The sequence below is a fragment of the Fulmarus glacialis genome, unplaced genomic scaffold (assembly GCF_000690835.1).
Source record: "Fulmarus glacialis isolate BGI_N327 unplaced genomic scaffold, ASM69083v1 scaffold11494, whole genome shotgun sequence".
In the NCBI taxonomy this organism is placed as follows: Eukaryota; Metazoa; Chordata; class Aves; order Procellariiformes; family Procellariidae; genus Fulmarus; species Fulmarus glacialis.
The window spans coordinates 6340-34132 of record NW_009209949.1 but is presented as its reverse complement, the minus strand read 5'-3'; the positions used below and the strand labels follow the sequence as shown (position 1 = coordinate 34132).

General features: G+C 38.5%; 1 protein-coding gene across 1 annotated transcript; it reads left to right on the top strand.

Moving 5' to 3' along the window:
- Positions 1–5045: 5045 nt before the first annotated feature.
- On the top strand, positions 5046–26537 carry LOC104070666 (bcl-2-like protein 13). Its single transcript, XM_009577009.1, has 6 exons — positions 5046–5166; positions 14665–14775; positions 15761–15917; positions 19242–19311; positions 25037–25180; positions 26514–26537. Exons 1-6 carry the CDS (start codon positions 5046–5048, stop codon positions 26535–26537), a joined length of 627 nt encoding a protein of 208 aa, XP_009575304.1.
- Positions 26538–27793: the final 1256 nt, after the last annotated feature.

Genomic DNA, 27793 nt, shown 5'->3' with positions numbered 1-27793 from the left:
GGCTCCCGCACGGACCCCGCCGGCTGACTCATCCCGGCTCTTTGCTCCTTGCCGTTTCTGCCCAGATACAAATATCTCATTCATCGCCGTAGTAACTGAGTAGCTTACGCTGCGCTCTCGTAGGCTGCTTGTCCGCTCCGGCTGTGCGTTTGTCTGGCACCGCTGAAACTTAGAGCGAGCCCAGGGCTTCTGCCTTACCTGCCTGCCCTCTTGTTCGCTTTCGAATCCAAATAACGCTCGGCAAATTAAAAAAGTGAATGAGAACTTGTTAATGAAAGCTGGGTTTGTAATGATTTAATATTGTGGTAAGCTGGTTTAAAGCTGGAAAAGGTTGAGAACCTTTATAGTAGATGTCATGTAGTTTTTGTTTTTCTTCCTAAAAGAAAAATTAAATCGTTTGCCTTGAATGCTTACTTAATTACATTTCCCTCTAAGGTCAGCTAAAACTACTGCCCAGATAAATGACTATTATATTTTCCAGTATTTCTGTCTTTTAAGTGCCACTAGAGGATCAGTAATGGATGCAATATTGATTAATTTCCAGTAGAACTGACATATTTGAACTCAGTAGTTCTCAGTTTATTAAAAACAATCTTCTAGTCATACCATCATACATTGTTGGAAAAGTACTCTGAAGAATTTATCTTCCAACTTGATCGCAGTCGGGTGCTTTGGAAAGTCCTACCTGTTACGTGAAGTGTTTTCAGAGACAAACTGCTGCGAGGTTAAACTAGTCCACACATGCAAGTCTCATCCAAAATCCCCACACAAGCCTTCTGGTAAGGTTGCAGAGCACTTGAATATTTTCCATCTTGTTGGTATGGGGTGTGGTTTTGTAGACTTGCAAATCCTTGAAATTTGGTACATTTGGATGAAGAGCACTGTATAAATCTAAGGCTGTAGATTAGAGTGAACTAAGAGTGTTTGCCTGTTGCAGAGATTGGTATCAGGAGGATGACCCAAACCTGTGAATGTATCGGTGGCACACTGCCCTAAAAATGATTTGAACTCCGCAGCTGCCGTTTTGTTGCCTCGCTAAATCTCCCTGTCCGTGCTTGGGTGAACGCTTGCTGACTGAGACTGCGTGTGCTTTGAAATAATTCTCCAGCAGCAGGAAGCATTCTGCTAGAGCAGTGGTCTAGGATGATTAACTTTGTAGCTGGTAAGTGAGGCTTGGTAACCTGGGCTGTAGCTGGGAACTGCATCCAGCCCTAGATTGACTCTGTTTTCGATGGGACTTGACTACGGTCACGGTGGCGGTGTTACTTGTAAAAAGAAGTCAGTCTGTGTCTGTGCTATTGTTTCTGGACCTGTGTTTTTAGTGCATTAGAAATTGGTAGCGATATTGATCACCTACTGTTTTGTTTATAAACATGCAGCAAAATACTTTATAAGGCTACAGCTCTAAATGCAAAAGGCAAGTCTCTGACCCGCAACAGTCGAATAGATGTGCAGTAGATCTTGGTGGCAGCTGGTGAACTGTTCTTACGGGCAGTATTGTAATGCTGTTGCATTTTGTCTTTTGAATGATGCACGGTAAACGTAGCTTGATGCAGCTAGGATTTTGCGGGTAAGGACTAAAACATAGCAGAGCCTCATTGCTAGGGGATTATATTCACTGTATTCATTGGTAGATTTGCGTTGCCCGTTATCTAACGTATAACTCTTCTGTGGATTAGGATGTGACAGATTGCAGGAGGAAATGTCAGTCTGACTGGAACTCCTGTTCTCAGGTCAGTTGAGCAGCTCAGCCCACATGAGACAAGTGACAGTAGGGTCAGAGGAGTAACAAGCTAACTAAGCTTCAACAGGTGTAGCCTTTTATTCTCCCAAGGGTGATTAAGAAGGGTGAATTTTATTGTAGGGAGTAATTGGTAATAATTTTGATCTCTTTAGCTTTTTAAAAGGCAATATTCTTGCAGTGAATCTGTTACACCAGAAGTAACCCTCTTGCTCTTGCTTTGAGGCTTACATAGTCTGTATAATGCCTTATTTCCTCTGCTCCATTACATCTCCCATACAAGCCTTTGTCTTATTTTCTTAAACGGTTTCTAGACTCTCTTCCATTTTGGTCCCGTAGTGGAAAGCTCTCCTTCCTCTGATCTGGTCTCTCAAGCTGCATGTCCTTTTTTAATCCCATTCATTCCTGAAAAATGGCCTTTTCTGAGGTATTTGCAGTATCTGAGTCAATATTTCTCTATTTCTTTCTGTAAACAAAACCAGTCATTTACAATTCAAAATGAGTAATTCAGTTGCTGTGCTGTGGGCTTCTCTCAAAGGAGGACCAGTGATTCTGAAGTCTGTTTCCAGTCTGACATTCTTTTATGTGAAGCTGAAGATATTTCTTCCATTCAAGTTCTTAAGTCTCCCTTCTCATTTTGGTATAAAACTACCTCTCAGAATGTATCGACCAAAGTGATTACTTTTTTTCATCCAAAGCTTTTTTCCTTCATTCTTTTCCCAGGGAAACATTAACCACTATTTAAATAAGCTGTGGTCTGATTCTCTCTCTCTCTCTTTGTTTTTTTTCCTCCTCCCTCCAGAGGTGCTGAGCTAAGCATACTGAAATTTTCGTGAATTAGGCCTCGCTGTCACACATGGATCACTGTGCTGGTATGGAGTCTCATGCTTGTTTTGATCGACTGGTTTTTTTCTTTCGTTTTCTGTGTTGATTTGGAATTATATTCTGAAGAAGAATCTTTGTTACATATTCAGACTTGTTCTTTGATCCACAGCGTAGTGTCTGGATGTCTCTGGACCATCCATCATACTGATTCTTTCGGGACAGATCAGTTCAGGTTGTCTGGAAGGGCTCCCATTCACCGTGTGAGCGTTGCAAGAAGCGTGTTGGTTTCAGGACTGTGGATCTCTAATGAACAAACCAGAACTGAAACATGCTGGGGAGCTTTTGCTTTTTGGTGAATGGCATCTTTCACACCTGGTGATGTGAACATGTGATGTGGTGATGGCATCTGGGGATCTGGTCTGAAAAGCCTTGTTAAAGGATCCTAAAGTCTTCTGAGCAGTTATTTTTTCCAAATCTCCCTGCTTTATGAAAGTCTCAGTTTTATGGAAGTGGCTGAAGGGTAACTGTGTATTGTGCAAAAGCTGTGCTTATCCTCTGTAGAGCACTCTGGGATGGAAGAGGCAACATAGATGTAGGATTACTGTTCCAAGGGAAGAGGGATGAGTGTTGGCTCAAAGTTTTGACATTGGTTCCTTGCTATATAAATCACTACTTCGGTTCAAGCCGTAGCCGTATCTTTCTGGTAAAGGATTTCAGGCATTGTGAAATACATAGCAAGAGGCAGAGCTTCCAGAATATAGTCTTCATGAAAGAGTCCTCTCCTCTTTTCAATACTGAATGAGTTTCACAAACTAGAGTTGCTAAAGATTAACAAAAGAACGCTTAGCCAATTTTACACCAACTCTTTTCCTTTTGCAGCTTTTAGTTTGACGGATAATTTTTTCTTTGCCAAGCTGCCTACTTACACAGTAACCATGCCACAGCACAGTTATGGTTCTGTTTATCCTCAGTAACCAGTTGTACTGCTATTAATCTGAATTCCTTTCCAGGGAGGAGGAAGGTTAGAAGTTAGCCCAGACATCTTCCATAGCTAGACAAATCTATGCTTTTCTTTTGCTTACTCTGTTTATTATTATTATTCTTAACCTTGAGGCTTCATTTGCAGATTGTGCTTTGGTTTGGGAACCTGGTTCTCTCTCTCAGTCTCAAGGCATTTCCACTGTAAGCAGCAATCCTCTTGAGATGTTCCAACTCCTGTATATAGCATTTTTCTCATTCAAACTCCTTTAAGCTTTAAACTTGGTTTAAATATTTATTCTAAATGTAACTGCACTCGCACACTACTAAATTGTCTATCCCTTTTGGTCTCTGTTAAGTAGCTTCTGTAACATGAACTTTTCTACATGCCTAGTGGACTACTACTTGTTTGGGGATGACTCTTTGAAGTGATGGAGAACTTAATTTTGAGAGTTTATCTTAAAGCCCTAAATATTGTTATTTGATTCATCGAGTAGATTGTGCGTTGGAAGTAGTTATACAGACTGTTCCTAATATAAAGAGCTAGAAGATGTTGATTAATCGGAAACTTCCTTTCAATCTGTTGTCTGGCTTTTTCCCCACTTCCATGTTGCCTTCTGAAATATGGGGTTTTTTCCCCTTGTCCTTTATGGCTGTTTTTAATTTCTCTCTGCCTTAGTTTTTCATTATTGCAAAAACTTCTTATTTGGATGTTTGAAAAAAGCAAGAAAACAAAGTAAAATGTTTGGCCAAATGTTGCTGTTAGGTGTGGATTTCTGTTTTATAAGTATCACCGTCTGAGTGAGAAATCCAGGACACGCAACCATCTGTTCTTCCAATCCCTACAATGAATGTGGCATTTCCTCTGTTGACCGTATGTTTTCCATTGCTGTTGGAACAGGAAAATGAATTCGAGGCAATTGTGGTCACTTTTCCTGCCTTAAAATTTTTAAGCATCATAATAGAGAATCTGAGAAAGCAGAGAATTGGGAAAATACTCATCGGAGGCTTAGGGGAAGAGAGAGTCCTCAGAACTTGTCTTTTTACCTCAAATTGTAGTTAACTAAGTCTTCAGAATCCCTCAAAACCTCTTCGCTTGAATACATGTGTATTTTTGTGTGTGGTTGAATTGGGAGGCATTAGGAGGCAGACACATGGTGAGGAACTGTTCAGTCTACTTTCATGTGAGGGTGCGTATGCCAAGCAGGAGCGAGAAATGCTGCTACTGGCAGCAGGCAGGCAGGGCACTGGACTTGGGGGGCAGTTGGTTTTACTCTGTATGGTTCTTATTAAAATAAAAATGCATAGGATATCAGGGCAAAAACCTGGATATTACTTCACGATTGTTACATAATTCCTTGTTATGTATGAGTTCATGACCTATTGCAGCCTTATAAAAAAATAAACAAAACACACTATTCTTTCCTTACAGTCTTCCTCAGTTACCCAGAGAAAACCCTACGTGCCCTGTAAGAGCACTGCCACGTTGCAAGCCAACCCGATGGCGTCCTCTACTGCTGTGCCTGTAGGATTTCACTATGAAACAAAATACGTAGTTCTCAGCTACCTGGGACTTTTATCACAAGAGAAGCCACAGGAGCATCCTCCTCCTTCAACTCAAGGTAATATTTGCATATTCATCTGCACCTATTTACATATGCAACTATATTTGCAATTAGTTCTTTAGCTGTTTGTGCATGGATGCAGAATGTTAGCCTGATGTTTAGTGTAATGCATCTCTTATTTTATTCATTTAAAATAATGGGAAGAGGTGCTGATGGAAACAAAGCTGTTTGTATTTAGATTACTGTTTTAATTTGAGCTATGCCAGGGCCGATTGGTGTTTATGAAGCAAATAAGTGGTTTTAGTAACCTGTCTTGAGGTTAAGAGGGATGGATATATATTATCTTTGTTGAGCCATCTTGAGAATTTGAGCCCATGCTTGCTTTTTTTTGGGAGGCAAGTGGAAGTAAGCAGGGGTGAGGTGGTGGTTACCAGCATAAACTCTGAGCGATGACTTGAGCAATCTCAAGTGCTAAATAGTTTTGCCCTATTACGTTAATGCTTCTGTTGTTGTCAGTCAGTGGTAGTGCAGAGATGCGAGGCTTAACCTGGCCTACGCTGCATCTATTTATTTAGTTATTTATTTTTAAGAAGTCAAGGACTGCATGGAGTCAGAGTTCAGATGTTTTTTCCAGAACAGGTTTATGCATATAGGAGGTTAAGTAAATGAACAGGAGACAGAATAAAAGAAATTTGATAGATTGTGTTTCACATAAACCTAGGTAGTAAAACTTTATTTTGTGGTAACAAGCACTTAAAAAATGTTGTTTGTCAGGATTGTTTTGGTGGCTTGTCACTTCTTAATGACGTTTCAGTCACTACTGGTTCCTGTGATTGAGAACTTACTCTGATGAAAGGCGTATTAAAAAAAAAAAAAAAAGTCTTCAGAATCTTTTTTTTTGAACAAGCATTTAAGAATATACTCTGTCGTTTACTGAACTTGCCTGTCATGAAGTGAGAAATTCCTGAAAAGAAAAGATAGCATCAAAGTTATGACAGAAATTATTTTATCAGTTTGGCACTAAAGCATATAGCATATGCTGGTTATATTATGTATCGTTTATAAAATTAATCTTAGTATATTTAAGGTATGTCTGTTACTTCCACTTTGACTGCATCTGTGGTCCGTGCAAGGAGAGGCACGATAGTGCCAAGATGCTGTTTCATAAAACCCTTTGCTGGAAAATGTGCTTATTTTAGCAATAACGTCTCATTCTGAATATCCCATCTGGGATAACTGGGCTATAACTGGAAATATATCAAGTACATATAAAGCTACAATGTGGAAGAGTCTCCTTTGTTCTGTAAATGCAAGATTCAGAAAGGAAACTATTAGTCTTGAAGCTTTTTTTAAGAATTTGGCTGTAGTTACCTTTGAAATATTTGCAGATTGAGGGGAAACCTTTCAACTGATTCTTATTACTGAAACCTCTAAGAAATATTTGAATTAAAGAGCAGTATTAAAACTTTATAAAGAGGAAGCTACAAATGCTTAAATAAAAATTTTGTAGTCAGTTAAGAGGACTTTTTAAGCTCCTGAATAAAGATAACTGTTGAGTCTATTTTTCAGATATTATTTAGATATGTTAGCTTGTGTGGCAGCAGGCTGTAGTTGGATTTGCTATTAAAATACTCTAAAGCATTGATACTTTCCAAATCTGTCCTTTCATCCTTGTTCTCTAAACCTTCCCTTCTAAACAGGAAATTATCCTACATTTCCCCACCCTCGATCCCAAAACCAGACAGTGACCACAAATTTCTCCTCTCCTGATCATCCTTCACTGTAATTAGATCTCTCTCTCAGTGTTTTTACTGCTTTCTGATCAAAGTCTCTGGGTAAAACAGTTTTCCCTTACTTTTAATCTGCCATGCTGTTTCTCACTCTGTTTTGTAATGCCTTGGATGGACTTCAGGCTGTAATTGAACTAAGTGCAAACACTTCATCCTTCTGTTCCAGGATTTGTTTCATTCTTTCCTAACTCACTTCTCCTGTTGCTTTTCTGCTTTCCAGGCTTCCAACAGCTTTCGTTTGTCTGACAGTTACTTTTTAAAAATCCTTTCTCCTACTTCTTCTCTCATTGCTTCTAACTGAACAGTTGTTTCAGCTGCACTGCCAGGGTATGTGTGGTAACAGCCATGTGTTTATCTTGAAGCACTGTATGCATCTTCTTTGAATATTAAGTAGTTTATATATACAGTCTGTATCTCCCTGTTGTCTGGCACGTGGCTGATGCCTACTTGCGGAGAGCTGTACCAAAGCACTCTGCTCTATATGCTCTATATTCTCCCCTAGGGAGACAGCGAGAGAGGCAGCAGCCCGTAATGGATATTACCTGCACTGCCTAATGCACTGCTGGAAGGGAGCTGGGTATTACAGTAAGAAGCGTAATCTGAGAAACCTGGTTAGAACAAAAGAGACGTGAAAGCAGTAAATGAAAACGAATAGTTATTGTGTAGAATCCCGTCATGAGGAGGAAACTTCTGGGTTTTGGTAAGGAAGACATATGAGGGGTAATAATAGCATGACGTTACATCGTGCTTGTCTGTGTTTTTCAAGCACTGTCATCAACCGTTAGTACGATATCTTGACTGATCCCAAGTTCCTTTCATTGGTGATTTTTGTGGTACTTTAAAACGCTGGTCAGTAGTCTTTCTATTCTCTATGGCTGAACGCTGTTGATTTGTGAATTGAGAGGATTCTGATACAAAGCACCTGTCACTTAATCTTATTTTGCTTTAATTTGGTTATTGTGCTGACAGACCTTTCATGGGAAACAACTGAAGCAGTGATGTTTGGCAATTGCCTGTTTCTATTTTATTTGCAGAATGCTTCTCTATGTGTTTCATATGAGGTATTGACTCTGGTATATGGTACTTTCCCTTCATATCTTTTTCTCAGATCCAAATAAGTCCTTACTCTTTGTCTGATTTCTGTATCATATTACAATATAAGGGGAGTATCCAGAAAGGCTGGCTTTGTCCTCACTGTGTTAACCTCTTCTGTCTCCTTCAGTATTGGAGTGTGAGGGACTCCTCTAGAGGGCAGTTCAGAGCACGATCCTAACTACAGCCACCTTGTATCACTTGCTGGAGGACCTTCTCTCTTTCCACTATGTGTATACAGAACATAGGGAAATAAGGCACATTAGGTGTAGTTAGTATTTCTGTACCTCTCTTGAGTTTTCTCCTACAGCAGTCTTCCAGATTTCAGTGAAGTTTCAACACTCCAGTTAAACTAGAAAATGCATCTGATAGCTCAAAAAAAACAACCAAAAAAGCAATCTTTCCCAATATGAGTGGTACTATTTTATCTCTGCTAGAACTGGTAGGAGAAACTGAATGCTTTTGTCCATTCCCCTCCCTTTCCTCCTACAGTCATCTCCCCCAAACGTGTTTTCCTGCATTTAGTACTAGAGAGGTTTTTTTCTGATGTATGTCTTTTTGTTCCAAAAACTCAGATAAGAGTAAATCTTTAAGATATTTGTTAGATTTCATGTTAAAACTTCTCATTTTTTGCAGACATAATATGCTTTACCAGAGTGATGGCTGGAGGGATTTTATTTAGTAAAGAGAAAACTCAGACAAATTACATAGAAAACTACCTCACTGTATTTCCTTTTTGGATCTCTTGGTTGGTCTTGATTTTGTTGCAAGAAAGATGGCTTTAATTGCAAGAGCTAAAAACACTTCAAGCAAAGAAGGCTGATCTTTAAGTTAACATCTGATTACTCCGTCGAAAGTTTTATTTAGATAGCTGCTCTTCGGTGCAGGGACTGAAAAGAGAACCATCCACAGTATTCCAGGCTCTTGAAGCAAAGACAGTTTTATTGGACAAACCAATCTTTTGACATTACAGCTCTATAGCATTCTGTAGTGGATTTCAGTGTCTCCGGAGGAAAATCTGGCAAATTTAACTGGGCAGTAGTTTGAGAGATTACTTCTACTGCAGTTTTGGCAGAATAGTGATTCTGCATAGCACTTTATTTAGTTTATTTAATGCAAAGCCTGTTATTGGTAAATCTGTTACTTTTTTGGTAGGTTTTCAGGTAGATGAATAATACAAATTGCTCGGATAAATCTGATAAAACACACATGATAAGATATCATCTGTGTAAGTTCATGTGGTTTGAGGCAACAGATGAGTACAATTATTTAAAATGTGTGTGGAAGCTCTCAGTTATCTGTTTATTAGATTGTGGAGAGATGCTTTAGTATTTTTTCAGAACTCTTGTAGTATCTATAACTACTGGTTCATACACAGAAAATTCCCCCCTGAAGTTCACCCTCATTACAGAAGCTCCCAGTCTGCTGCAGTTGTTAGTGCTACTTACTTTTTAAGTGAGTCAAAGTACTTTTTTTTTTTTGTGGTTCAATATATTTGTATTACAAATGCTTCTTTATGTTTCATCAAGGAGTAATTTTTAATGTATTTCTGGTTTTTAATCTACTTCCCCATGGTTTGACCCTGTTGATCCCATGAGCCTGTGGCTGTAACGAAGATTCTGAAGGAAAGTAGTTTTCCTGTGTTTTCCTTGACAGAATGAGAAATCTTAATCCCTTGACTCACGTAGCGTCTGGAAGAGTTATGATCAATGCCACTACTGCATGGTGGCATAGAATACTCAGGAGGTGAACGAGGTTTTGACAGTTTTACAGTTTCCCTGAGGTGCATGCTATCCACAGTACTTTAATCCAATTATTGTGCACAATGTTCTTTTGACCATTTATTATCTGTTTTGGAATTGCTGTATGAAGTGCTGTATATCTCCAACAATCAAGCCATTTTAGTGATTTCCCACACATTTCTTACAGCTGAGCAGTGTTGAGAATGGGTTTTATGTTTATTTGTTTACTTGCTTCGGTTAGAAGTGAACTCTTACATCTCAGGAAACACATTTATAGATGGGCAGAGATGGTCAGGTTTTGTGCATTGTGGGTGAGCTCAAGGCTCCTTAATGACCATCCCAAATCTAACAATGGTACCTCTTTTATATGGTTTTGACTGTCATGGGTGGGTTACCTGCTGTTGCAAGATTTTCTGTCATCAGGTGGCTGTTGGAGTGGCTCTTGCAGAGTATCTTGGTTTTCTTTGTACTCCATCCCTGTATCTTCACTTACCCTTCATAGTACCTATTGTTGGTCTGTAGATAATGAAGAAGTTTCTGAGGTGTTTTTAGCTTAGATGAGCAACTTGTTCCTTAGAAACTTTCCTCTTAGGGCAAAACATACCTAGTTTGGCTAAAAAGTCTCAGTCTGTGTACGTCAGACCAATCCAGTTCATGGTAGTGGGGGAGCTATTTCCTGAACCGAGGCAAGGAAAGGGAGCTCTTGGGGTGTGACTTGGAGAAGAAAGATGTGGACCCTCCAGGAATGTGAATTCCCACTTAATTAAGCCTCCTCTCTGCCCACAAAATAATGGACTGCTGGTTGGCAATGTCTTGTCTCTTTTTAGTTCTTAATATTTTGGACTTTTTTAGTTTCTTTTAAGATGAGCCTTCTTACGGTTTATAAAGAGCTTTTTTTAACATCAAGGGTTCCATCTGTGTATGGCTGTCTGTGTTCTGGAGTTTACTGGGGTAATGGATATACTTTTCATTAAAGGAAACAGATGAACACATTTGTAAAGAGATTTCTTATGTTTTTGTCACTTCTCAGTGCTTGCATAAATTTTAGACTCTTACTTTTTCTCACTGTTTTAAAAAATCTGAGATGTTAAAGAGATACTAGAATGATGCTGAAAGTAAATTTTTAAGTCAATGTTAACTATACAGAAAGTAATATAGAAACGTAGGAGAATTTGAAAACAGAGATATTGGTAAATTAAAATTACAAGCATGAAAACAAAAATTTGGGAGCAATCTGTGACATCAAAGGCTTTCTTTTTCATTGACCCTGCATTCACATGAACTAAGAAGACATAATACCTTTTCAGTCTCTCCTAATAGTTGCTGTTGTCTCTTGTTAGCTGTAGTTTGACACAAACACTGTAGAATCAGATGTGCAGGCTCTCTAGCTCTGATGAATGACTTCCCATCTCTCTTCCTCCTGGGATCAAACCTGGGGAACAGGTTAGTTTTGTGTTGTTACTAAACTTCTGGAATGGCCTTATCGGTAGACTTTTACTGAAGTACTACATTTATTTAGTATTTATAGCACTGTCTGATTGTCAGTGATGCAGTGCTTGATGAACTTTTAGAATACATTTTCCCCTACTTTGCAGGTTACCTCCAAATACCTGAAAAACAAAATCTTAACAAGAACATGCTTGTGCAAAAGGGAACATTTATTCTATAAATAGAAAGTAGAATGCACTAACTTCTTTGTGTAAGACTGTGTAACAGAGGTTTGTTGTGTCTTTGGGTTGGGAAGAGGCCTTTCAGAGTCAGTTTACCAAAAGCCCGTAATAGGCAAACCCATTTTTTCAGCACAGGAAAGCATTCAATGTTTATGGATCTTACAGGTACCATTTCTGGTGTGACCATTTGCATTATTAAACAACTAAAATATGTTCTCATCTACTAGAAGCTATTTTTACTGTTTTATTCTACCTATTTGCAAACTGCATTGGAAGTTGTCTAAAGGAGGAAAAGATACCGCTCGCTTAGGACCTTTGCTATTGGAATACACTGTTCTCCAGCATTGGGTGCAATTTTTGTTAGTAGGGGTCAACATACAGGAGATGCAGAAAGCTGAAGTCCATTGATAATTAGGGGAATAAACAGTGCAAAGTCACTGGTCCGGGAGGGGTAGGTTTTTGATGTTTTGGCACGACTGAATAGTCAGGTGCTATTGGAATCAGCAGCTGCTGCAAAGTTGTGGGTGTTACGAGATGGAAACCATTGACTGCAGCACTGATTATCTAAACAGCTCTTTTGTACGCTGGCAGCAATGGAATTTCTCTTCCTTCCATTTTCCGGGTGACTTATTATCAAGTATGACAGCTTGTCATGTGTGATCATCATCACATTAGTCCCGTGAGAATGGGTGCTCTTCTGAATAGCCTCATCCCTTCCATATATAGGGTGAAGCACAGGTTAAAATAAGAATTTGTACTTGCATATACTTGCTGCGCTTGACTGTGAAGCAGTGGTCCGGTCATTCAAGGAGGCCACCTTAAAGGGACTGACAAGGCATTAGCGAGTGTCTATTCATTAACCAAAAGGAAGAACAGTTTGCTCTTCTCTGGAATTCATTTTTCAGGGTGGCAAAGAGAGACTGTTTGAGAAGGGATTTAAGAAGCTAAATAAAGTTACTCTGAACATGGTGATGATGATCTAACTGTGTGGTTAAGTAAAATGGAATTAAACTGACTATCTGTTGTTCCTTTAAACTGTTCACATAAATAAATGTAAACGTTTTACACTGACTTGTATATTGATTTAGGAAGATATGTCTCACAGGTATCTATGGAGCACTGAGTTTTTAAGCATTCAGTGGATTGATTCTGTGGATTTTTAACATATTTTTCAAATGTAGGAGACCTTGCAACCTTATTGTCTAGTGTTTTTTTTAAAAACAGAAAATGCACAGTGTACTACACATCTATGTGTGTTAACTAGTATTGTTGCTTTTATGGTTTTCACACATTCTGATATGAAAACTAGCGATACTGTGTGTCCATTATGACAATAGAACACTTCAAGTGAGTTTAAGCAGATTTAAATGGAGATGGACTGAAAAAAATAGACAGTTGTTCATAAGACCACCAAATTATGATTTAGTGTGTTCAAAACAGGAATGAAGACAGACATGCCAGAAAGCTACACTGGGTGTTGCAGGACTTACCTGAAGATTTGGATGTGAACTATCAGTGAAGAGGAAGAAATGAAGTCAGATGATACCAGCATTACAGATACAAATCCTTTCCCTTTTTATTTTCTTCAACTGAGTGAAGAACATCTGTAGAGCGGAACGATGTCTAGGTGCCCAGGTAGAGCTGTAGGCAGTTGGTGTAGGTGCAGAGAGGGTGAGGTAGGTTGGAGAGTCCTCAGTATTTGGGTGCATGAGTAAGAAACACTGGACATGGGCAATGTTATCGGAAGGTCGTCCAGGAGATGGTGTTTAAATCATGGGCACAAGAGAGCATGAAGTCTCAAAAAAGAATTCTAAGGAATATTCAGAAGTAAGAGAGCTAAGAAAATATGTTTTGGGTAACCCGGTCACTGATACTGTTGAAAGTAGCAGAGTGCAGGGCTAATGAGGACTGATAATTGACCCAAAATTTAGGGAAGGAAGTGGCTGGAAGAGGGATTACTTAGCAAAGGGAAGTTTTGTGGTCACTTTTATTTATTTATTTATTTATTTCAGGATTCATTTGATACAAAATTCACTTTTATATTTGTGTGGATATAACAGAGATCCATTTTATCTCCAAGTAGGACATTTTAAGGAATTGAAAGAAAGGAAGAAGAAAATTTCAGTGGTAGGCTGTTGATTCAGTGATGTTTGGTGAAAATAAGACAGGAGTTAATGGAACAGTTTTTGTAGCGTGCTTTAAGAATGGGATGTGAAGACATGCTTGAAAGCTGAAGGAAGAAATAAAGATGAGCAAACCCAAAGAAAAAGCAGCTGAATAGCAAGAGTTTTGAGCTGGAACTCTGTCCCAGACATCTAGTCTTTCCATTAGTACCCATCCCATAAAGCAGTTACTTGAGTAGTTACCCTGCAGGCAGTTCTTTAGAGATTCAAATGTTTTAAATACCTTGGTTTGTTTGGAAACAGTTTTGTGTCTCATTTGCTACAGCATAATAATTAAGATGATTGAGTATCTATGTAATCCTGAATGATATGGCTGAAACAACTTCTTGTTACCAAATATTTAGAGTCAGCACATGGAATATGTATTCATGATCCCAAACCATGGCATGTGTGCTTCTGGGGATATGCAGCCATTTCAAATTCCTGAATGACTTGAACAGGTGATGAGAATTGACAATTGACTGACAATTGTGGGGTCCTTTGCCTCTATTATTACTTGTGAACCTGATCTTAAATTATTTCATTGTGGCCTGTAGAGTCCTCATGAACAATGAAATGATGCACAGTTAATAGATTTCAGGACTCTTCATTGATGTCATTACATAGTTGCTCTGAGTATTTTTGTAGATTTTGCAGGCATCAATATCAATTTTATATTTTGCTACTAAAAATCAAGCTTATGCCTATGTCTGCTTTGCTTTGGTGTAGTTTGATAATGAGTGTATTATGACTGGCTGTTTATGTGCCTTGGTTTGATTTTGGTCTTAAATTTAAGATAAGTTTGTTTTTAAAGCTGTTATATATTCTGTTTGTGGCTTTACAGTTCTAATTTTTTTTTTAATATATTCATATTTAAAGCACCTATTCTGTCTTGAATAGGCCCAGAAGTTTATGTGTTTCTGGGTTCATATAATAAAACTTTTTTAATAAGTGCCCTTAAGGGATCATACTTTTTATGTTGCTGTCTGAAATAGAACTTTCACCTTGAATTTCTTTATAGTTAATATTTCAATATCATGTTCCATTATCTACCTTATTTGAAATACGACATTTGAATAATTTCTCTGGTTTTCTTTAGGGACTCAACAACAGCTTATGGCACAACATGCTTCAGAGAAAGAGGCTTTGGAGAAGATTAAAATAGAAATCGAGGAGGAGCTAAAACGCCTTGATGAAGAAATCTTGGAAGGTGCTCTTCAGATTTTTCCATTTCAATCGATAATCTCTATGCCCTATAATGGTGGTTAATTTGTAACAGGTACTCTAGTTAAAGAGGTTTTTGGATGCATTGACTCTCTTTACCCTCCTCCCCCCACAAGATTTCTACACATTATCACATGAAGTAAAACAGTTAAACGTTACTGTTTGGAGTGGTGGAGTCTAGCCAAAGCAAACAATTGAATGACATTTAATAGGCTACTATAAATAATGAAATGTAAGCAGCCCTTAAGCTGCTCCAGTTGATGACAGAAGTTAAATCATTCCTCGGCAGCTAACATTCAGAGGAGTGTGGACTTAAACCAACTGATTTCTCACTTCCACCAGGTTTATTTTTTGTAACATGCTTTGACCTGTAGATGTGGCTTTTATAGGACTCCCAGCAAGGGATGATTTGGAAACAATCTTTGCTTTGCATGTGTGTTGCAAATTGGAAATCTGAAGTAGAAAGGCTCTAGATCTGTTCACGTTCATCCATACAGACCTTTTTTCGACGTTTTAAACTAAGAAGGAAAAGGTTATATGAACAAAATACTAGTTTAAAAAATGATACTCTAGTAGTGCTGCAGGTACGTAAATGTGCGGGCAAATTTTACCATGGAAAAGAGGCTCTCTTGCTGCTCCATCAGGGTTGGCACCAAGGTTGGCACCATCAGAGCTTAAAATTGAGAATAGTTGCACATTCAGCTATCTCGCTGCTTAGGATGCGGTTGTGAAATAAGAGCCGGAAGGGAAATGTAGCTCGAAGTCATCTATGGCTTGTAAATACCACTTCCAGAGTATATTTGGACCATACTTGTTTTACTACAATTTGTTCATAGCATGCTTTGCCTATAGAGTTGTGATTTCTTTGTCCCTTATGTAAACTGTGTTAACTGGTGGGATAAGAAATCTGAGACTGTTGATGTTCTTACACGACTCTATTTTATTTTATTTCGTATACTTTTTTCTCTCAGCATTTACTGCTACAGGATTTGACTGCCACACTTCCCCAGTGTTCAGTCCTGCCAATCCAGAGAGCTCGATAGAAGACTGCCTGGCTCATTTAGGGGAGAAAGTGTCCCAGGAATTGAAAGAACATCTGCACAAAGCACTGCAGAGCTTGCTTAGCAAGTGAGTTCCCATTTGCTTTTTCAAAGGGAAGGTGTTTCCTTTTGCATTGTGACTGCTGCTAAAATGCTAAAGATGGGAATACATTTTGTATTGCATTTCTTTCTTTTTCAATGTTCCTTTATCTAGCTGGTTTTTTATTTTGTGATGTAATGTGCAAATACTTCTTTGTGGTATTTGCTCTTTGCAGTAATGTAAGTTCTAAAATTTTTCTAAGCTTTTATCATTGAACTTCTGAGACTAATTCAAGTAGTTTGAGTTGCTGAAACTAGCAGCTGGCAGCCGCCAGTTGCCATTGCCAATTTCATGAATGCTGGGCTGTAGCCAGATTAACTTCTTTTACCTTATAGTTAAGACTAGAGCTCAAGGTTTGTTTGTAGTCTGGCTCAAGATGAGTGGGAGAGTTTCTCTGAAAGGACGGTAGTTAGATGCTTTATGACCACCATTCAGGCACACATCTGAAGTGAATGTCGGCCCCTGGGCTAACCCTGGTGCCTTAAGAGCTGTCCTGCCAGTTTAAGCTTATTGTTTAAATAGCACATTGTACTTGGCATGCTAGTATCTTGATAAATGTCTTTTGCGAATTGGTAAAATTATTGTGGTTGCTTGGTTTTCTATTATAAATTACCAGCCTGTTTTTAATGGATCCACATGAACTACTTCTGGCTGTTCTGAGTGACCTCCAAAATGTGTTTGTAGAGAGCTGGAGTTGGAAGGTGCTACTTCAGGGACAGTTACGTAAATGCAGTTGTGAAGGCAGCATTAGCAAATAGCTATCTGAGTCTATGTTTTGTGGATTGGTTTAAATAATATGGCTCAAAAGAAGCTGAGAATCTCTAGTACTACTCTTTCAGAGTTTGCGTAGCTGTTCATTAACTGAACAACAAGGTACTGGAAGCCTAGATACGAGCGCCTAGTGTAAACTTTCTGATGCGTGGGACTTAAGCCTTCCATACATGCATTGGAGAGGCATTTCATGCCCTCATGAGGGTAATACCCTTTATGGCAGACTTCTGGAAGATTACGAATTTGGAAGTCATTCCATGTGAATATCAGGAAGCACCTTTTTACTGTGAGGGTGACTGTGAGCACTGGCACAGGCTCCCCAGAGGGGTTGTGGAGTTTCCATCCTTGGAGATACTCAAAAGCTGTCTGGGCATAGTCCTGGGAAGCCTGCTGTAGGAGACCCTGTTTGAGCAGGGAGGTTGGACAGGATGTTCTCCAGCAGTGCCTTCCAACCTCAACCATTCTGTGATTCCTTAACTAGCCCATCTATTCCTTAACTAGCTCCCCTAGTCAACAACTAAGGGTTGACTTTTTATGACCAATATAATTTAAAACTGACTGTTCAAAGTCAGGTAGGACTAGCTTTGGGCAACCTGACGTAGTGAAAGATATCCCTGCCCATGATCTTTAAAGGTCCCTTCTAACCCAAACCATCCTATGATTCTATGACTCTGACCTGGTCACAGCAAAGGTGCCATGTAACATCTGACCAGACAGATGAAGATGGTGGTCTCTTTTTCCATGAGTCATCCAAGAGAAAATTACACTCTGTCAACTCGCCATTTAACTTTCAGAAACTAATATATATACTGTCTGCTTCTATATGCAGTTTTTATAGGGTCAAAAAGTAAGTTCAGTATTATGTAAACTACCAATTATTGACCAACAGAAAAGAGTATGTGGGGTACAAGTTTCTCCTTAAGTGGCAAAAGATATGCTAGTGTGTTCCTCCAGAAACGGCGGAAGCTTATCTGCCTTTACAAGCCAGGCATTTACCCTATGTGACCTTAAAAATTTGTACTTAGTACCTTCTGAAGAACTGGGGTTTTGATAAATACCTCACTACACACTAAAAAAACAGACTGGCAGCAAGTTGGAAAATTAGCAGTAAGCCTTGCAACCCATACTTTTTGTGTGTCTAAAATGGTAAATTGAAATAACAGCATTTTAAGTTTAAATGTCTTAAAGGTTGTAGATATTTGGCTGACTGTCTGACATGAGGAGTCATAACTGGTGCACTCTAGGTTGATTCTTTTTGGAGAGTTCCTGAGATGAGGTCTTTGTAAATTAAGTGGTTTTAGCTCGTTAGGAGCCTGATGTTCTAGGTTTCTTCTGTTTTCTGTGGGAAAATATTTGCATTCTAAGTATTTTTTTTATTTATATACCTACATACATACATATAAAGTCTGAAATGCCTGTGAAAATGTGTTGATATGCATGCCTTTTTATAAAGCAAACTAGAGCTACTGTTTAATCTCTTGATAATATCCTTCCTGCAGCTGTTGTTGCTCTTCTCATCCCACTGATTTATTTCGATTTGCGTTTTAAAGGAACTAATGTACCAAGGAAGTTAAGAGAATGCACTTAAAATGACAAACCCAAATTATATTTTCCCCAGTGTGTTTTAACTCTGTTCTTTTACCCATGTTTTCTACAGTAGTGCTATTTGATGCAATACTTATTTATTTTGCTTATATTTTCCTGTCCTCTTATATGCATATAAACAAGTATGTTATGGTACAATAGGCTGTTAGATCATGACAGGTTCTTGGGGTGCAATAAGCAGTCTTCTGTCCAATAACAGTTACCACTATTTCCCTTAAACTAAAGTCTGAACTTGCCTCATCATGACAAAAGGCTTAGGACAACTGCTTTTGAAGCAATACATCTTCTGCAGTCACTTGGCAGAAAGTCTTTATTGTACTGACTCTAAGATACTGTATGATCTTGGAGGAAAGAGTAGGGAAGAGAGGAATTTCATCATCCCAATTCAGAGAAGTAGAGATGTGATGAATCTAAAATAGAGGTATCTACTGAAATACAAAGGGGTTTTTGTGATCAAAAGTGCTGTTTCTTGCAAATAAAGGCTTCAACTGTAATATAATGCGGTCAAGCAGCCTATGTTGGTTCATAGCCTATATTGTTTATAAAAATTTCACTCTGCATTGACCTCTATCATACGTGAATTTCTTAGTGGAATTTTTTATCTTTAAAGTCTCAGATTATAAAAAATTATACACAAGAGCTCAGAAATTTTGGTAGCATATCAGAGTACCTACTTATCTAAAGTCCTTTAAGTTGTAGACTATCAAATTATTGTGAAATTCACTTAAGCAATTATATGAAATTGTAAGGTAATGCCTTCCTGATCCTGTCTGGTGCTGGTGTTTTCTGTCCTGAAACGCAAGACTTGCTAGCTCTTGAAAATTATTTGCTGTAATACATGTGAAAATATTTTGTTCTCTGGAAACTGAGAATTTTATTTTATTCTTGTTCTTTTGTTTCCTTTTATAACTTTCAGTGTTGGTTTAACTTCTGCAGGCCGGTGACATATCAAGAATATCGAGAGCGCACACAAGAGACAGCTGCTCATGCCAGTGGATGGAACAAGGTACCAAATAAGTGACTTTCACTTTGATATTTCTCGCATCTATTTGATGTCCACAGTGTTTTTTACTAGGTGAAGTTATGCTTCAGAGAGGAACAAGAATAAAAAGAACCCACTTGTTTTTAGTATGAAATAATTTTCACTCTCAGAATGGTAGATGTGAACATAATATGTAGTTTTTAAATAATTAGCCAGAAGTTATCTAATGGAAGTATTAGGTCAATCTTCCTTTATTATAGTAAAAAGAAAAGTTACAGTTATTGCTTGACATAATTATTTTACAATAATCACTAAACATTTTTAAATTCCCAAGAGAGATTTATTGTACTAGCAGTTTGGTAATGAAATCTGAGATAGATGTTTTCATAGTATTTCTCTGCTGTTTCTTTGCTCCCATCTCAGCCTCAAAATATATGTAAAAAAAGATAGTAAACATGGTGAAAATAAAAATTGATAGTATCTTCACAATATTTAAATTGTTCAGAAAACATAAGGATGATGTGCCTACCTGGTAGTTATCTCAAATGATATGAAGCATATGAAGTTTCTTTTTAAAACAAAATGCAAATCTGTAAATGACTATCTTATAGTAGTTTTAGTGTAGAATGAGTAGAATTACTGTTCCCAGATTCATCTTTCATTAATCATTCAAATTTATCATCTTAATCATTCTCTGATGTGTTCAGTGGGCATCACAAAAAGAATGAAAGAATGAAATAACTATTTGCAAATTTAATCACAAATTGAGTGTTAAAATTTAGTCTTAAAATGGAACAATAGATCTTTTTTTCCCCTCTTTACACTTTTTTTTCCCAGAAATACTTTTCTTAACTAGATTTCCCTGCTTACTTTAGAAACTGATCATCTAACCAAGGGTGTGGGCACTTTTAAAGCAGTTCATTAAACATTGCTTCTCAAGTTACTGCCCATGGCTCCAGCAATTATAATCCCGGGTGTGTGTGCTTTCAATTTATCATCTTGTGATTCATAGCAGTTTAGTTTAAACAACCTTGAAATCTGATTATCAGGAAGGTGGCTTAAGCTAGCACATTGTACTTTTCAGTTGGTGAAAACTAAAAACAAGCATAAAACCAGTCATTGTGGCTCAGCTGGCAAGGGAGGCGGTGGATGGAGCTTGTCAGTTGCCTACTGCATCTCCATATGCTATTGGTACACACCTCTTGAAGATACAGCCCTGGGTAGATGGATCAGCCGCATTTGGGGTTTTATGATTCAGCCTCTATTGCTGCTACGTTTGTGCAGTCCCTGTGGCTAGTGGATTTTGGTCCCCATCAGCTTGTGATTGAGAATGTCTTCCAGAAGATGTCTTTGTCATCATCTCTGCTTACCCATAACATTTTTTGCTACAAAACTTATAGTCTACAAGCAAACCAGAATGGAAATTTTGTAGAATAGTACAGCATCTGTTTGTATTGTTTTTGTGGTAGCTTACTGCTTCCGGAATGCCTAGCAATTCAGGAATGCCTAGCAGTTCCTTCAGTAATACTTGTTTTGAGGAAATGGAATACATTTACGTTGGTTTCATTTCCTTTAAAATTCCTTTATCATCTTAATCAGAATCATATTTTGTAACAGAAGAGATCGAGATTTTTCCTCCAACCTCAATCTAGCTTAATTTTCACTCTAAAGAAGAAGCTGTTAGAAAAATAATTTTTAAAAGTAGCTATAAATAGGCATAGTGTTAGGTCTAATTAGCAGGCATACAGCAGCAAAATGAGGCTGTGCTGGCCTCAAGTTTGTGAAAATCTGGAGGATGTATATTTAAATTGACTCGATCGGGAAAACTGAAGCTTACTCCCTTTTATGACTAAGTAATAAGAAAACATACAACTAGCTGAGCTTGCTGAACAGATTAATAAATCATTCCCTGTTATATGCTCACGGACCTTACGTATCCTATAGTTTCTTGGGTGGAGCAGAAATTGAAGATGCACAGTAGCTGTGGCAGATGTCAAAGGGTTAAAAATGTGGAAGTGCCTTCCCACAAACAGAATTCTGTGTGATCAAGGCTTGTGGTTTGATCCAGACTAGAAGAAATAAAACAACTGAAGCTAGTAGATTAAATGTGTTTTCAGTTACATGTAAGCTGTATCTGTGGTGCTCAGTAGTGGCATCTTGCAAGCAAGGTGTTCTTTTTGCTTTCAGTAGCCTATGAACTAGTATATAAAATCTCACTTTAAATTTCTCAGCCATTGCTGTTGTAGGTATGTATTATTATACATATGTATGTATAAAAGCCCCACCTATTTAATGTATTGAATGTGATTCACTCAGAGAGCCACACTGATCCCTTAAAGGCGCAGTATTTCTGTGGCACAAAGCAGACTCAAAGTAGTCTTTGCAAATCTTCCTTTATGTTATGTGTATACAGGTAAGCATATACTTCTGGGAGGTACTGGATTATCTGGCTGGTTAGCTGTTTGGAGGTTGAATGTGGACAAAGGCTTGATCTGTCTGGTTTACAATTGGGAAGGTGTCATTTTTTAGTCATACCAGTTTTCAAAGAACCTATTCATTATACAAGCCATGAACAGAAAGAAGACACTTCTAAATATGGCTGTTATTTTTTCCATTTAAAAATGTGGATCTTTTCCAGAGTGTAATGGTATGTCTGAACTCCTGAAGAGATTTCGTTAACTGTCTAGCGCATGGGATGTAAAGGAATGTTTTCAGTCACTAAAACATGGAATATCGATCTGAATGAGGAAATCTTGCAGGGTAAACTAATACATAGGAACATCAGTTCTTCCATTGACATCCCACAGAAGCAAAGTTTACCCACAGACATTAGAAGTGCTGGTTCTCAGTAAAAAAATTTCAGGAAAAGAAATTATTTCATGTATTTCTCAGAAATTGTGATGTGAAAATAATAGGCATGATGTTGGATTCTGTAAAGAAAAGAAGGAATCTTCTTGAAATAAGGCTCTCATTAAAACCAAACCAAACAAAAACCACCTCAAACTTAGGGCAAATTATATTTCTGTAATAAAATAAATGTAATAAAAAATCTAAATACTCCACTGTTGAGTTTTTATCCTTTTTGCTTAAAATTGAATATTATATACATACTCCAGAATACATAATCCCACTATTGTGCATCCGATAGAAGGATAACTAATGCTAATATTGAGAGTCAACTGAACTGGTAAGTAGGTTAGCAGTCATCTTAATGTCCCATTTTTACTGATTAATGAAGCCAAAGAATAATACAACAAAAATGTAAGAAATAATCATGTAAAGAATTAGATTAATTTTATGTTGAAATAGTCAAAAGGTACACAGAAGTGGCAATTACTGTGTATATAGCTTCTTCAAAGTCTCTGAACTTTCTTTGTAATATTTTTTTTTTTGCGTACATTTAAATTTGTAATATTGTACTATGGGATTGCAATAGTATAATTGACAGAAATCTTTCATTTGCACAATTAATCAGAAATCTTCTGATAGTAAAGGTTTTTTTTTTAATGATTCCCTAGAATTTTTCTCCTGTGAACTATTTTCTGGCATGCTATGCTTGATATTGTGTATGTTTTTCTTCAGTCAGAATATAAATAGCCCCTAGCATTCCTTCCCAGGCATACTGGTGGAGGGAATTGCAGTTGCTTTGAATTGCTAAGGCTATATTTTTACTTTGGTCTAGTTAAATCTCATCACCATTCACGTAGCTACTTTTATGTACAGAAAGCTGTTGTTAACCTTTATGGAAGTACACTGAAGGTAATTTCTTTGACGAATTTAGGGACAGCATCATGCAAACTTGTTCCTGTTCCTACTGGTCTCAAAGGTAGAAGTGTCACTAGTTTCAGTGGGAAGTGAAAACGAGGCGGTGTTGGTCTGCATGGGACTGGATATTAGAGTTTGAATTTGGTCCGTCACTCCTGAGGCCTGCAGGGGCTTGCTGAATTTGGGAGGAGTGGATGGATTAGGTATTTAAGTTGGCAAAGGAAGATGGCAACAGTCATGTTCAGTATGCCAACATTTGAGCTCCCTTCATTTCCTAAGCAGCCTTTTTTTGCCTTTGTTTCTCTTGCCTTCAGCTTAAAGTAAATGTCAAATATTTTGAGATCTCAATGTTCATGCTGTTGTAGAATTATGTGGGTGTGCCCAAAGCCTCTGAAAGATGCCTAGTCTTGACAGCATGCTTTTTTTCTTTGATCCAAAAAGATTGAAGTTTCTTCTGACACTTACCTCACCTTGACCTGCTCCTTATGTTTGTGCACTGTAAGCTTGCATCTCTTCTGCCTCTGAGGTGAGATTAATTACAAGAAATTCAAAAAACCCCAAGGCTTTTAAAATTCAAGCACCGTCTTGCACCTAGTTAAGTGACTGCAGTGTTAACTGTTTGTCCCAGGAGAACAGTACTATAACCTGTCTGCCATAGTATTGGACTCTCTCAGTTGTTAATCAGCTGGAACATCTTAAATTTTTCAGATTACAGGCATTTTTAAGGCCCCATCTGTATTTAGTGGTCCATCTCAGTGTGACTCCACCATGGATTTAGTACAAATCTCAAACCCAGCCTACTTTTCCTATTCGTCTTCCTCTAGCTTTGCATCCTAAGGTATGATTTCTGGGAATAGTAGTGGAGAATACTTACAGAAAAGAAAATCAGGCTGAAGGAGGAGGAGACTGGGAAAGGAAAGAGGCATTTGGAGTTCAGTCTGAGCAGTAGTATTAGCCTGCATCTGCCTTGGGCAGCTGGGAAACAACGTTCTTACTTGCACAGTGGAGAGATGTGCAATGCAGTTGTCGCAAACTAGGTGCAGTAAAACTTATAAATATTTTTCTCCTGTATCGTAATAGCGCTTTTTCAGATGCTAATGACTTCAATTCATACCAGTTTCCTGAACTTGGCAAAGTACTGCATATAAACTTTGCCCAGAGGGCCACTTGCGTGCTCTAGGAGAATAAATTTAGAGTTTAAAAGTTCAACTACATGTTGTTTAGGCAAACAAAAACACAATTTCAGAAGGAAGTGTCTAGAACTGTATAATATGAAGGAGGTGAGTTCACAGAGTCTTGCATCTTCCAGAGCAATTCACATTTGGGTTAAGGCTGAGCATTCAGTTAAATTCAAAAGGTTTGGAAGGAGGAATGGGAGTAGGAAATGAGGGAGGGAATTCTGTATGTGTTAAATTTGGCATAGCAGGGAGAGTTTAACATAGAGAGGGGTTTGTGTTTGTCATTTTAAACACGTCTGTAATGTTACGCTGCTGGGAGGAGTTGTTTGTTTCTGTCCTGTCTGAAAGCCAAGTGTGAACTTCTAAAGAGTCTGTCTAGTGCAGTGTATCTGTTCAAGAATGTATATGAGTTTGCTGTTTAAATACAATCTGGATGCATATCCCTTCAAACTATTTATAATGTTGCATCTTTCCAGTTCTGGGGTAGTAAGTTCTGGACCTGTTCTGCTTCTTTACCTGAATCTTGTGTTGGAAAAAAAATGGGGCTTAGAAAGCACTGCAGTCCTGTTCTGTGAAACTCTCAAGTTAGGCTGTGGTGTTTTGCTTATCAGATTAAGTGCTTCTTTCTTACCGAATTGTATTGTGTTTCTGCCTTGTGTCTTCATAAAAATGAAGTGTATAGTGCCTGATATCCTTGGACTTGTAGATTCAGACCTTTTCTGTGGACCACATGAATTCTTGTGTTTTACCTACACAGTAGTATTGATAATGCTTTCTTTCTTATTCACAATTCTTGTTTTTTGAAGGTCTTGGTACCCCTGGTTCTGCTACAACAATTTCTGATGGAGTTAACCAGAAGAGGCCAAGAACCACTGAGCGCACTTGTGAACTTCGGGGTGACATATCTAGAAGACTATTCTGCAGACTATATCATTCAACAAGGAGGATGGGTAAGAAGACAATGTTTAATTTTCATACTTTGTTCAAAGCTTTTTTCTAAGTGTGATACTAGTCTTAATAGGAATGAAAGCTAAGAGGGGTTGCTAGAAGTAAGCAGATGACAGAAGGAATGCCCCAGAAAAAGCAGGAAGGGGATCTTGGGCAGTCATTTATGTCACCTTTCTGCCCCAAGGCAGAACTGACTTTTACCCATTCATTTCTGATGTTGACATTAAAGACCTGTGTGATTGGACCCCACCAGTGAGTCTACCGCTCCCCAGGCAGTTCCAGTTCTTTACATGTCTGGTTTGTTGGATTGCTGTTGAAATTGAAGAGGTCCTCAGATGTCAAATAACAACTAGTTTTCATATACTGTATGTTAAGATGCGAATTTGCTGCTTTATGGTGAGCTTTTGTTTGTATGTTCTTTCCTGTTAATATACATACAGAATTGCATTTAGAAGCAAACACCTGCAACAACAGATACTGTGCCTCAGAGGCTCATCTTTTTAATATTATCTTCATACTCTGGTGACTGCTGGAAATGGTATATGGGGTTTTTTCCTCTTAAATTTCAGAGGGTTTTTTAGCAGATAAGTAATTGGGGAGTGCTTCACACAGAAATGTCAGTAGTTACTAATTTATTTTTATAATAAGTGATAAAATAGCTAATGCATATTGGATTTTATAGCTATATAGGAACATGGATAGAATGAGCAATCAAGATTTCTTTGTGCTGCATTTCCTTGTGGAAATCTTCAATTCACAGTAACCAATGTTCCTGAGTCATGGCATGCTGAGAAAGTTTAATTTAAAAATACATTACAGAGGCAGCTCACAGCTGATGAGCTGAGTCTTGAAGGTAGAACTGTGCTAAAGGAGGTTGAGCTTTAGATTACTGGGTTTGGGAAGGATGCCAGATTTGAATGGAATTAATCTGGGATTAGTGAAATGACTCCAGCAGGTTGATTTATTCTAAAAAGGAAAGCTATTCAGGAAAACCCAGTGATTAAAAAGCGCTAGTAGGAAAAATCTCATTCAGACAGCTTCTCATATTTCAGGACTTTACGTGAAGTTTTTTTTAAGAGAGTTTGTTCCAGAATTTCAGCACGTCCGCACCTTCTTATATCCTTTCCCTTCCCAGCAATCGTGGATAATAGTTTTCAAAGCCTTCGGGAGGGATTGTTTGTCTTTAATGGACAGAAACACTGACAGCATGCAGCCAAATGACCTTAGGTCATTTGATAAATGCACTCACATTTCAAAGTATGGTCCTTACTTGCAGCTTTAAGACGGATGGATGTTAGTGCTATTTTTGCTTTTCTGCTTTTTTTTTAACCTCAGAAAAGGCTTCAGTCTGTTCTCTAGCCCGTATTTGAGGCCTGCTATAAACATACTTAATACAGCGCAAAGCCTCTGAAAAGAAGCAGCTTTCCAGCATGGCCTCCAAGGGAGGGGGCTGTGCTTTGTGTTTGTGTGACTGTGCATGTATGTACAGATCTGGGTGGTCGGTGTTTAATGGGCTACGAGCTTGTCTGTATACATCCAGTCAGGCATAAAATCAGACTGACATAAGCAGTACAGCAAACAAGCCAGAGCTATTTTTGAAACAGCAGAAGAGGCGAGGAAAGAGACAAGGTGATGAAAATCCTTTCCAGGCAAATTAATGTAGCTGCACTAACCCTTTGTGAGTTGCTGTGGGGATGGCGTTGGGGACCCATTGGGCTTGTGGTTTCATGTGGAGGAAGGGAATATATGGTTTTACGGTGTTTTTTTTCCCTGTGAGGAAAATGTTCATTTTTACTGTGTGGCATGCTTCTTGGTTTGTTCCAAGTCTGTGGGATGGTGTTCTGGGGATGGCAGTGCTGGGAGCGGGGTTGAGGGTAAGGGTGGGAGAGTTTGTGTTTCTGAGAAGGGCTGGGGAAGAGCCGCCTGGCAGGCTGTTAGCCATCACGCAAGTGTTTTGCATTTTTTAAGATAAGCATCTGCCACAGGGGCTCTGAGTGCCGGATCAAGTTGTCAGTAATACTTTGCTAGAGCCGTAAGAGCAATGTATAAGCCTGGGAATCTCCAGTGAATTATGTTGCTGTGACAGTAAGAGGTTCAATTTTTGTGTTATTTTGGAGCGGTGTGAAGATAGGTCTTTCCTACAGCTGCTAAGAGCTTACTTAAAACTGAGAAGATACCAGAACAGCCTGTCTGTTCTTTCGTGGATCAGAAGCAGAGGAGAGCTTCACAGGAGTCAGCTTTTCAGGGGCAAACCTGAAAAATTCAGTAGTGTCTCTGGTGCTGTCTCTTCCCTTGGCAGCACGTAATTTGGGATCTTCCTCAATTTTTGCATTGAAGTCAATCTTTGCCAGGAGGGAAGTAGCCAGTCGAAAGTAAGGGGTCAGCTGAGCCCTTCCTATGCCCCACTGCAGATCTGCAGAGTCAGAATTGTATAGAGTTATGTCATCCAGTGGGACCACTTGCTGCGTCACGCTGTGCAGCCCCGATGCGGCTGGAAGAGCTCCCAAGGTTCTGTATGTGTGCAAGACTTCAGGTTGTTTTGTGGGCTCGGGAGGCTTGTAGGTCCAGGAATGCATCTGATTGAGGATGGTGGACGACAATTAACTAGAAGCAAA